The sequence below is a fragment of the Dunckerocampus dactyliophorus genome, chromosome 7, assembly GCF_027744805.1.
Source record: "Dunckerocampus dactyliophorus isolate RoL2022-P2 chromosome 7, RoL_Ddac_1.1, whole genome shotgun sequence".
Taxonomy (NCBI): Eukaryota; Metazoa; Chordata; class Actinopteri; order Syngnathiformes; family Syngnathidae; genus Dunckerocampus; species Dunckerocampus dactyliophorus.
The window spans coordinates 23,945,738-23,958,566 of record NC_072825.1 but is presented as its reverse complement, the minus strand read 5'-3'; the positions used below and the strand labels follow the sequence as shown (position 1 = coordinate 23,958,566).

At 40.8% G+C, this 12,829-nt stretch overlaps 1 protein-coding gene across 1 annotated transcript; it reads right to left on the bottom strand.

The window, feature by feature from the left end:
- Positions 1 to 2,252: 2,252 nt before the first annotated feature.
- Positions 2,253 to 12,085, bottom strand: stmn2a (stathmin 2a). Its single transcript, XM_054783031.1, has 5 exons — positions 11,918 to 12,085; positions 7,412 to 7,507; positions 7,139 to 7,311; positions 6,843 to 7,034; positions 2,253 to 3,004 (listed from the first exon to the last, which is right to left on the bottom strand). The coding sequence occupies exons 1-5, from the start codon at positions 11,934 to 11,936 to the stop codon at positions 2,945 to 2,947; spliced, it is 540 nt and encodes a 179-aa protein (XP_054639006.1). The 5' UTR covers positions 11,937 to 12,085; the 3' UTR covers positions 2,253 to 2,944.
- Between the last annotated feature and the right edge of the window lie 744 nt (positions 12,086 to 12,829).

Here is a 12,829-nt window from a genome sequence, read left to right as displayed (position 1 = left end):
GGAGCGGATGCCACTATATCAGGATATATATCACACTAAATTGTGTGATGTTTCTTAGTGAGCAATGCAGGTTAAAGGAAAACTGCACTTTTAGGGGGAATTTTGCCCATCATTCACAATCCTTCTGCAAAACATGAACACATATTTCTTTCACTTTTCAGTGATTCTAGAGAGAGAAAATGAGTTAGCATGAGGGATCTAACAGTGCAAGTCGTGACCCACCTATTTTCAATGTTAAAGCCCTCTAAAAAAAAACTCCCAACAACGTTTTATCGTTTTATATACGTACATGCTGTGATCATGCATTAACAGGTACATTCATGATAACATGTAATAGTGCTCCCTCGCTACATCGCGGTTCACTTTTCGCTGATTCGCTCTTTCGCGGATTTTTTAAAGTGCAATTTTAAACAGTTTCTAACAGCTTATGAACGTGCATTATGTTCATTGGGTTGTGGTGTATTAGAGTGACCCATCGGTGCTCTGTTGCACGGGTCTGCTATTGTATTTACTGCTGCTACCAGTAGAGGGTGTTGTATACTCACGTGAGACGTGTCCAGACGTGTCCACTTCATCTCAGTATGTATAGAGCCACAACAGTTCTGCCTTCTGATTGGCTCTAGACCAGTGGTTCCCAAACTTTTTACAGTGCCGTACCCCTTCAGACATTTGTCCTGAAGCCATTCATGTCTTTTACAAATATTTTAGATTAAACACAATTAATGCACAAAATAATCATCAAACTTACTTATTTGTTCATAGGATGCACACAGAGTTATGAACAACATCGTGTGCTGTCTCCTTCCTGCTTTCTGCTCTGTTCTCCATTGCGGCCGCATTCAGGCGCACTCGTAATTGAGAGCCTTAGGCGGTAATTGTTTTTCATTTTTATTCGCGTACCCCCTATTACGAATGGTACCCCACATTGGGAAACTAGCCCCTAGACCAGGGGTGTCCAAAGCGCAGCCCAGGGGCCATTTATGGCTTGTGACTTGTTTATTATCGGCCCGCAGCAAGTTGTAGAAATAAAATTAAACACAAAAAAATCGCCCCAAAAATGGGAAAAATACAGCAAAAAGGCACAATGTAAGGGAAAAAAGCTGACATGTTGATGCTAATAATAACGCAAAGGTTTGGCTTTAAATATGCTTTTTTTTTTGTTAGCCTTTTTATACAATTTAGAAAATATATATGCAAATATCAATGTGGCCCCCTGCATCCTTTGATTTTTCTGTACGCGGCCATTGGTGGGAAAAGTTTGGACACCCCTTCTGTAGACCATTGTCAATCAATGTCCTTCGTGCAGGACTGCCTGTTTCCTGTTGTATGATCGCTAGCTGCAAGCGATCATACATGCTGAATGAAGGCGGAGGTTACACGGCTGCAGGGCGCCTGGAATACTGTAATATATGGAGGATGAGCTCCAGGTTATCAGGTAGGACGCCCCCTTGTGCTAAGTGTTTCATTGATAACAGTATAATGAACACTGTCCGCTCTCATAGGAGTACAGACTGATGGGATGGCTGTATCCTCCAGCACAAGACTTGTGCTCCCCGTTGAGCTGGTAAAGTCAGGTCAAAAAATGCTGACAGCCAACGAGCATCATGCTGAGTCTTCGTAGCGATGTTGCCAGATGTCCACTGATTCAAGTCGTCAAGTCAAGTTGGTAAAAGTTGACTAACTTTTCGGCTTATTGCCACAAGCTCCTATGATACACGTGCCGGGCATGATTTACTTTTCAAAACTCAAACAACACAGCCAGCCGCTGTAGCCACTCCGCTGCACAGAAAAGGGAAATTAGTATGTGTTCATGTGTTCCATAAGGATTGTGGATGATGGACACAATTCCAAAAAAAGTGCAGTTTCCCTTTAAGAGGTTCATTGCGATGCTAATATGTATATTCATATTATACTTTATACTTTAAACGTACACTAAATATCAGCATCGCCTTTATCTGATAAACACATCAACGTCATCTTAAACTTTTCAACTCGTGGCCTAAAGGCCTCATAAATGTTATAATGAAGTGAATGCTTTTACTGCCCTCTAGCGGTGGAGCAGAGAAATGTCTTTTCAATGCAACATCCACTCTAAGGATGATGATGTTACCAGTCTATCATATGAGCATTATATTGACTCTACCACAAAAAACATCACACGTCTTGACTTTTTACTTGGCAGTTGACACTCTGTTTTTGTTTTCGTTGGGCTTTTTTTTTTTTTTTAGCACAGAAACTCATCGGAAGCCATGTCATGTTCACAGAACCCCAAATGTTTATTCATCAAGCAAAGCTTTCACAGATAAATTGATGAAGGGAGGGTTGGGTGGTGAGGTGGCACAAGCAGCAGAGGACACAGGCAGACATGAGTGGTACTGTACATTAAAAAAGAGACTGTGGGCTGAATGTATATTCTAGTATAGAAATAGAGCATCCTGCATCCCTTCTTCTTGGGTGAAGATATTCTTAATCCTATAAGAAATAAAGCACCAATCACATTCATTGCAGAGGGTTTGTTTTGTTTGTATTGTATACATTCTAAGCGTGCATGGCGTCTGTATATAAGGTACACAAAGACACAAAAACATCATCGGCATCAGGAATACATTGCAAACGTCAGTCTACATCCAATTTACAATGAAGAAAAGTGTGGTTGAACAGCAGAAACCAGAGATAGATAGACAGACAGCTAGATAAAACAATATTTACAAAATAAGATCCCTCTGTAAAATCAAGAAATCCTGACTAATACTGACTGATAGGGGATGATTGATTGACGGGTGAGTGTGTGTGATGGTGGTGAGGTCCTCCACCTCTCGGGCTCCAGGTTTGCACGCCTGTTCTGGAGAGGGCTCTTAGAGCAGGGTGAGTAGCAAATGGATGAAGGGGAACTGGGTGAGGCTGGATGAAGTGAGATAATACTTGGGACTGGTGTGTCCGTCGCTCATGGTGTCAGCTCTTCCCTCAGCTCTTTGTTCCTGCGTACCAACGCCGCGTGTCTCTCCTGGTAAACGTTGAGAAAAGAGAGCGCCACGGTCATGTTTTATATTGCATGCGGAGTGGAGATTCAACTGCAATGATGCGCAAACCACGAAGTGACTTCCTTGATCTGGCGTTCAAGCAGCCGAGTGAGCGTGGCTAGCATGTTCTTTTTTTTAACTGGCACATGAGGCAGTTCTGCTTGAGCCCTGTGAATTCCACCTAGCAACAAGTGGCCAGGTATGTCGCAGCTCAGTTGCTACATCGTTACATTTGTCTTTTGTGTCACTGCAACTGTTCTGAATGAATGCATTAGGGATTCCTGTCATATTATCACATTTTACTTATTTAAAAAAAGATTTTCCAAATAAATAATGAAATAAATAGTCATTTTGAGAAATTTGCCTTCTTTTAACCTTTGTAAGTCTACCAAGGTACAGTCAAACTTGTCTATAGCGGCCACTAAAGGGAGTCTGCAAAAGTGGCCGCTACAGACAGGTGGCCTCTATAGACAGGTTGGTGTCCAGTTTGAATGTTGACCAGTAGAGGAAAAAAAAGAAAAAAAAAGGGGAAAAAAATGATAATAATAATAATTTGACCAGCAGAGGGCACTGTGGGACTGCGGATAAAAGTTGTACAGCACTACTAGGCTTGTTATTATCCACGACCCACAGAACAAAGCTGTGCTAGTAATGTCTTATGCTTGTTTTTAATATTTTACTTTTTATACGGCAGAGTGTCATTACAGCTTTAGTTCAAGTGACGGGAAGTGACGGTGGGCGTCCCGAGCAGGAGAGCTAGGCTCAGTGCTAGCTGTGAGTTTCGAGAGAGTTGGGAAGTGTGTTTATGTTGGCGTGGATGTAAAGTCCTGCAGTGTTCTCCGCTGTTAATAAAGCCATTAAAGTGCATCGGCGACGTGAGTCTCTCCTTCCCCACAACAAGCGGCATTACAGTATTGACCAGTGCACACCAGGAAAGAAACGGTGTCATTTCTTACAGGCATTGGCTGGACAGCTATGTAGTGGGGCTTGTTTAACCTTTGCCTTGTGGGCAAGCAGGAAGGAGAAACGATGCTGAGAAATGTGTGTGTGTTCTGAGCTGCTGTCTGGTGGCCGCGTTTAATAAATAAAGTTGGCAGAAGCAACAGGAGAAGTTTCCTTCTTTGCTTCGGAGCTGAATAACACTGACAAGTTAACAGACTAGTAGCGAACGGAAAAGAAGACGGCTTTTTTTTGTGTCGAATACAGAAGATGAGGACTTTGATGGATTTGTGGATGAGGATTGATGAAAAATAACGTGAGTACATTCTAAAATACTTCAATTAAGTACAACCAAACTCAGTTTTGCTCCCGCTGCCTCATGCATGCTAGCGTATGTTTTTTTTTATTGTAGCATCGCTGGGAGCACGTCCTGTTCCCAGCCTAATTTGCTGTAATGTTTTGGTGCAAATGCTCTTAAAGTTACATGTTTGACCCGGAAATAGCAAGCTCCAAAGAAGACGGCTTTTTTATGTGGAACAACTGACAGTTTGTGTGGATCTTGTGAATGATTGTGACTGAGCTAGGACTCAGTAATTAAAGTCACACAACGCCTTCATTGATTGAGTCGGTAATTTGGCCGCTATATGCGGTCAGATATTGACCAAGGGAGACAAAATGGGTGGCTGCTGGCCGCGTTGGACAGGTGACTGCTATACACAGGGTCTATAACATGTAAATTTTGTTGCGGGGGATTTTTCAGTGGATGCTATAGGCAGGTGGCCGTTCTATAAAGGTGGCCGCTAAGACAGGTTTGACTGTAGTTGGTGCTCCATTTAAAAAAAACTGTTTTGTCATGTTTTTTTTTACAGTAACATTACATCCTCTTTCCATAGTAGTGTGATATTGGTAATACAGTGTTCCCTCACTGTATCGCGGTTTACCTTTCGAGGATTCGTGGATTTTTTTCATGCTTCTTTTTTTATTACAGGTATAAACGCTGATAAAGGCTGAGCATGGCCCTTTAAGAAGAATTGCATAGTGGGAAGTTGAGTGTCTATCTGTCTGCACCGCCCATTGTTTACTGCATCCTGATTGGCTGTAGACCATTGTCAATCAATCTCCTTCATGCCGCCCTGCTGTGCCTCCTGTTCATTGCTAGCTTGCTTGCTTGCTAGCTATATGAATCTTCAGTTCGAAGAACTGGAGGAGGACTGCAACAGGGGTGGAATACGCGTGAGTGACTTAATAATTTCTTGGGTCCGACCTGCAGGTTGATCATTAAAATTCAAACGAAGGTTTGAACTTTTTTGAGAGTGTTAAACGAGAGAAATGTGAGAAAATGTTCATGCCTGTCTGAGAAAAGTGTATAAAGTTTATGGTGAGGGGTTGTACAGCCTTAAAACATATAAAATAATTATTTTTTTTAAAATGAAGTTGGCTAATCGTGGATTGCGGGCTATTTTTGGAACACTGCGATAAACGGGGGAACACTGTATTACTATTAGAACATTAAGTCATAAAACAATTTTTTGTGGGGTTTTTTTTTTACGTTTTTTGGTTGGTGTCCAACCATCTTTTTTTCATACCACTACAACTGTTATCTTTTAGATCCTCCATCCATTTTGTATGCCACTTATCCTAATTAGGGTCCCGGGGTATCCCAGCCTAACCCAGCTGACTTTGGGTGAGAGGCGGGGTACCATAAAGATGCAACTGTAACTGTTTTGTCATTAAATGTTAACTTTACAGTCATATTACAATTTTGTCTCATAGAAATATGATATTGACAGTATTCCTATTACTATATTATTTTCTAAAACTACATTATTGTTGGTGTTTTTTTATTGGTTGTTTGGTGTTTCCTGCTTTTATCTCAAAAAATGAAAATCAACTGTGTTCACATATAAATATTACAGCTTCACTCAACTTTTTTAATCTTTGGAAATATAGTTTTTTAAATATTGTCATAATAGTTGTACATTTTTTTCTTTGCAAGACTAAGTAGTTTTTTTTCATATAGAAATGCCATGCAGCAGTTTTCTTATGAAATTAAGACTTTATACTTGCTAACATTCGAACCTTTTCTTAGGAAAATATGATTTTCACAACATTATTTGACAACACTGTCACCTTTCTAATCTTCGTGGTTAGTGTCCCATCCGTTTTTCCTGCAGTAGTTATATTTATGATATATTCTTTTTAATCTGATTATTTTCAGATAAATACTATACAGCAGGGGTCACCAACGTTTTTTTCTTGCGAGAGCTACTTTTAGAAAATGAAAATGGCCACGAGCTACTCATTTTTGTAGAAATGATTTTCATTCCTTATTTCAACCCAAACAGATCAAATATGCTCGTTTTACCAAAACATTCACAAAATGCTGGCATCCACAACTCACATTTTATGTTTCACAATACTTTTCTTTCTAATGTTCTCACATTATTAACTGAAAACCTGAATGAAAAGCAGGCCTGCGGGCGCCTCATGTGGTCGTGGGGGGCTACCCACGTTGGTGACCCCTGGTATACAGTATATACTGTACCTTTTATAAGTGGTTGGTGTCTTACCATGTCTTAATATTAAAATGCCACATCACCTGTTTCCTCATGTAATCATGACTTATTCCTGCAATATTTACAATATCTTTTTAATATTTTCTAGCCCCAAATAATTCTTTCATAATAATTAAGACTTTTAAAAATATTATTCCTGTAATAGTAAATAGTATAATAGTAAAAAATGTTTTCATAAAAAAACAATATGACTGTATTTTCTTTTCTGTGTGTGTGTGCCATCATTTTGACTACAAGTATATAAAAAGGAGCCCGCGTAGCAGTGCAGTGCTGATTTAGTGGAGCCGTGCATGCGTCCGTCCGTCACCTTCTCCTGTAGACGCTCCAGCATGGCTGCCAGATGGGCGTCGCGGTTCTCCTTGATCTGCTCCATTTTCATCTGGAGCTTCTCCTCAGCCATCTTGCTGAAGTTGTTGTTCTCCTCCAGGGCCTTGAACAGCACGTCCCTCTCGTGCTCTCGCTTTTCCGCCAAAGCCCTCAGCACCTGAGTTTCCTGGTACTAAAAAATCGAAGAAGAATGCACAAATTGACAAGTGAGTCAGTATATAAGGGAGAATCCACAATGTGATGTTTGCTGTCTTTTGAGATGGCTAAAAAAGTCACCTTTCTCCGCTCTTCGGCCGCCTCCAGTTTCTTCTCGATGTCATCCAAGGAGATGTCTCTCTTGGGGGAAGATGCCAGGCTGTGGATGACTTCTGATACCGGAGACAGGGGCTTGAGAATCACCTCAAAGGCCTGCCCAGAGGCCCGCTTGTTTATTGGCTTCACTTCCATGTCTGTCGATGACATGAGCACATATTAACGGTATACCACTACCACTAACTACTACTACACGCCGTCCCATGGATCCGACATGCATGAGGATTCATTTCTTACCTTCAAACTCGCAAGCAAGCTTGTTGCGTGTCTCTGGGTAAAAGCAGGAGCAGATGAGCGAGAGGACGGAGAGCTCCTTCATCTTCTCCTTGTACGCTGCAGGAGGAACGTCAGCATAATAACAGGTGAGTCACTTTGTGTGATCCGTCATCAGCAACAGCAAAAACCATCTCCTTGCTGACCTCGACAACTTTGCCATACGCTAAAACGTCCTTAAGAGGCTCCTTGTTGAATAATTCATTGAACGAGGCTCTTTTATTTAGACGGCTATCATTTCACTTGAAGTGATGACGGCTGTTGTTTTTTTTAGTATTACAAATATACAACACAAATACTGTAGAAAATTACAAAATATAAAATTAGACATGTAAAACCTTTATTGTAGTTAAGTCATACTATAAAGAGGAAAAGAAGATTACTTGATATGAATTAATATTGCAGAAGAAGGCATTTGCGTTTATTACACCTCAGACTGGCCAACTGAAGTCGACATAAGCGGTTGTTGACAAAAGCAAAATCAAAACCGAAACTAGCCATTGCTCAGCTTGACATTTACTTGTGACTTTGTCGGTCGGTTTTGTCGACTTAAGTGGGCACTTTTTACCAGGATGTGATGACTTGGTCGACATAGACGGGTTGTCGACGTGAGCGGGACCGACTTAAGGGTGCTCCACTGTAATATGCTTTGTCACCTATAACAATGCGGACCCAAAATTTGGTCTTTAAATATATATAACATATTTTCTTTTAATTTCATATAAAAAAAATCAACAAGACCCCTGCATCCTTTTACTTTTTAGTGTGTGCTGCACAGTTAATCGGTTAATAAGAAGTAGGGTTCCTTCTTTAGAAATGAAATATTTTCGTGCTTAAAGCACAGAAAACCTGTTTACGACCTTCTAAATGTGTTTTTTTTTACCATTGTTAGAGCCCTCTAGACATGAAACACTCCTAGAGTCACCTTTACACTCCTATTACCCTATGTAGTAAACATAATAAGAGAAAATAAGACATAATATGGACTCAGGCGTTAGTATTGGGAGAGATCGTTGTTGTTCTATTTTTTACTCCCTTTTCTGTACAGTACTTCCTGTGGTGGCTTTTGTCTCATCAATGTAACATTACTGACACCTGGCAACCAGGGAATACTACATATCATCTTGACGTTTCTGAATGCGTCTTCCAAATGAGTTCTATTAATATTTTAGTTCATTTAGGGGCCGCACGGTGGCCTAGTGGTTAGCACACGGGAAGATCTGGGTTTGAATCTCCGTTGGGCATCTCTATGTGGAGTCTGCATGTTCTCCCCATGCGTGGGTTTTCTCCGGGTACTGCGGTTTCCTCCCACATTCCAAAAACATGCATGTTAGGTTAATTGGCGACTCGAAAATGTCCATAGGTATGAATGTGAGTGTGAATGATTGTTTGTCTATATGTGCCCTGTGATTGGCTGGCGACCAGTCCAGGGTGTACCCCGCCTCTCGCCCGAAGTCAGCTGGGACAGGCTCCAGCATACCCCCTCCACCCTAGTGAGGATAAGCGGCATAGAAGATGGATAGTTCATTTTGCTATTTTTATTCTTGAAAAGAAATTACACAAAAAATACATTTGTCAAATGTGCTTAAATATACATATTTTTAACTAATAATAATAATCTTCAATCACAAAAAAGCATGATTTATGAATTTATATTACTGGGGGATTACTGTATACTTTGTTAAAATCACTGGAGTACCACTAGATGGAGCTAGATGTACCACCAGTGGTACCTGCACGGCAGTTTGAGAATCCCTAATATTCACACCAGGCATTGTGAGATTAGATAACGCAGGTGTATTAGCTCAATTTCCGGTCATGGTGGATAAGGACAGCGAGAGTGTGTGTAAAGTGACTTCATTTCCTGTTGACTTATCAGCTATTTCTTGCATCATGTGATCACAATGATGTGGGTTGCCACTCTGTCCTCGCCCTGCTGCTGCCTTTATATGTGCGGATGTGACAAGAGTAGCATATGCAGTACAAGCGTATACTATTGTAGTACTGCAGCCTGCTTGCTCGCTGCAGGGCTGGCTGGTCTCCTGAACCTTCTTTTCTGTTTTTGAATCAAATTCAACCCATTCACAGTTGCTGTGCTCCATAGCAACACTGAGTTTTGCTTTTCTTTCCTTCCCTTCTTTCTTTGTCGCACTCACTAGTGAGTCTCTTATACATCAGGGCTTGTTGGTCCGCAGGCCAAATACGAGCCAAAAATGACATCATACCAGCCCGCAAGTTCATTTTTGGGAACATTTTTGTAGCAGACTCCAAAACACAGCAGAGAGCCCATGTCATATATAGAGGATCTATGACTTGGATTCTTGCAGTAACCAACAAAGATGCACATTAGCATGAGGTGAAAGACAAACGGTAAAAATACAGTCTAGTAGTCTATCTGTGCAGCGTGGGAGAAGGTTATGGTGCGTTCAAGGACCGTCAAACAATACAGTCTTGCAAAAACTATGGGATTTGTAATATTTTTTAAATAAAAGAATGGTTTATATTTCCAAAATTGATATGCAGTTACGTAAAATCTGATGTAGGCATTTACAAATGTATTCTTTTTTTTTTTACTCATTGCACCTGAAAGCTTCCCACGGCCTGATTCAGCCCCGCCCACGGAGTGGTACCGGGCCAGTTAGGGACCGCTGATATAGAGGATCTTTGGCTAGCATTTCTGCAATAGGTAGTATAGAACAGACACGTGCTCCTGTCACATACAAAGGATCTTTGACTTGCTCTTTTGCAGTAGGCCCTTTAAAATAGAAGAGGAGTCCTGTCACATAGAAGATCTTCGGCTAACGTTTTTGCAGTAGGTCCTTCCAAAGAGAAGGAGAAACCGTGAGGATCTCTGGCTGCCTCATTGATAGTCGGTCCTTAAAAACAGATGAGTGCCTCTGTCACTTATAGAGGATCTTTAACTTGCTGCATAGACTTTTTGTATAGGTTCTTCAATACAGAAGAGTACTCCTGTTACATATAGCGGACCTTTGACTTTCATTTTTACAATAGGTTCCTCAAAACAGAAAAGCACTCCTGTCATATAATGGATCTTTGGCTACCACTTTTGCAGTGGATCTTTCAAAACAGACGAGTGATCCTGTCACCTATAAGGATCTCTGAGTTGCATATTTGCAGTAGTTCCCTTAAAACAGAAGAGCGCTCCTGTCACGTATCGAGGATCTTCGACTTGCATTTTCGATTTGACTCCTGTCACATATTGAGCTTGCATTTTTGCAGTAAGTCCTTCAAAACAGAAGCGTCCTTCTGTCATGTATAGAGGATCTTTGAATAGAGTTTTTGTAGTATGCCCCTAAACCCAACAAAGGCTAATGTTAACATTGTGTGTCTGTTTTAATTGATGATTATTGCTTTGTTAGCCATTTGGTAAAGCCCTAGCCTTGCGTTGGTGCTACAGTATATACAAAGAGAAGTCCAGGTCCTGGTCCTACACAGTATGGCTGGAACAATTCAAATCAAACTGCTGTAGACCATGTGATGTATGTCCTTGAGCAAGGCACCAAAGTTGTCCTACACCACACCCAAAGCGCCCCTCGGGTGCTGGAAGGCTGCCCACCTTATAACCACTTGCACAACCCAAAAGTCTTCCTTTTACAAAGACAATAATGCTCCACTATGAGAGGTAGTATTGTAAGAAAATTGTGGTTGTAGTTTGCAGTGGTGTACAACTGCACTGCATCTTACTGACAAGTGTTCCTAATATTTTAGTTGGCTAAATGAACCCCTGACAGCGTGAAAATGAGTTAAAATGTCAGAAATAGCTCTCAGTGTGAAGCCATGAAGAATGCAAACCACCATAATAAACATATTGCTACCTCTAAACTGGAGCATTGTTATTTTTAAAATGCTGATTTTGGGGCTCCATCTCTCATTAGGTTGTCCACGTGGTCAGTTATCCATTCACTATAAAGAAGTCATTCCCATTCAAAAAGTGGATTTTACAGGGATGAAAACGTTGTGGGTGTTGAGCTTTACGTGTAGCCTAGCAGTGGGGGAAAAAAGTGATGACGCCCTCTAGGCCTCAATGATGGTGGGCAGCATCAGCATCATGGGTGGGGTCCGTCTGCATTATGCTGCATTTCGGGGCCGGTGGACCATGAAACGCAAGTGGAGCAATACAAGTGGCTGCATTATTAAATGTCTCACACGAAATATGACGGGAAAAAAACAACTGCAGGTTGAAATATTGGTTAACGATGGATGATATAATGCTTGTACTGCACATAAACCGGGAGCTACACCGCTATCACTGGGCACATAAGTCTATCACAATCACAATATCACAATATCTTAAAAACATGATTGTAAAGTAATTATTAATCGCATTAAGAACAATCGCCGGTCGGTAGACGACACGCACGCCGGACTATACCAACAGGAAAAACGATCAAACACACGCTAATCAGCACACTTCCTTATTTGAATTGTGAAAGATAAGAAAATGCTTACCAGTCGCTGTTTTGGCCATGTCTGTATTAGTAGTTAGTTTTAGTATTTCTCCGGAGAGGATGTCGTTGCTCTACGCAGGTGAACGACGATGCTGCTTAAGGCACTGAGTCAGCGAACAGGGGCGGATCGGAAGGCAGGGAGGAGGCAGGCACGCGGGCGGGCGCGCACCTCCTCTGTCTTTTGACGCATGCGCTATTGACCAATGGATAAAGACTTGTTCAAAAGCGGATCATTTAAAGCAAGCAAGTGATATTAACGCAGGGGTGTCCAAATTGCATCCCGGGAGGCAATCTGAAGCCTGCAACACATTTTGAAAATATAATTAGACACGAAAACTAAAAAACAAACAACAAAAATGTAAGTAATTTTACAAGAGTAAAGTCAAAATATTAAGAGAAAGAATATTATGAGAAAGAATAACATAATTTTGGTAGACAAAGTTTAAATATTAAAGAAAAAAAGGTTATTTTTTTAAGGTCATAATATTATGAAAAACAAACAAAACAAAATAAAGTTGTAATTTTTGGCAGTTTTGGTTGCAGAAAAAGTTATAATGTTGCAAGAATAAAGGCAAAATACAGTATTGTGGGAATAAAGTCATAATTACGAGAAGAAACTTTACAAGAAGGAAGTTGAAATAGCTGGAAAATTTAAAAAAAACAAAAAACAGTTGTAATTTTACAAAAAATAATGTCAAAATTAGGGATGCTCCGATCGATTGGCCATCGATCAGTGTTGGCTGATTTTTGTGAAAAAGCTTTTTAACGCAGATCACCTTTGCCGATCAGCTCCACCCCCATTGCAGCATCCAGCCTATAGCAACCGTCTCCCGCCCACTTTCCCTTCACAAAGTCAAAACAAACATGTCTGCCGTGTGGGATTTGCTGTTGCTGTTAGAGTGATATAAGTTTT

Coding starts and splice junctions, on each gene's coding strand:
- stmn2a (XM_054783031.1), bottom strand. Junction 7,312..7,411: donor GCTTGCTTGCGAGTTTGAAG/GTAAGAAATGAA, acceptor TGTCATCGACAG/ACATGGAAGTGAAGCCAATA. Junction 7,035..7,138: donor CGGCCGAAGAGCGGAGAAAG/GTGACTTTTTTA, acceptor TCGATTTTTTAG/TACCAGGAAACTCAGGTGCT.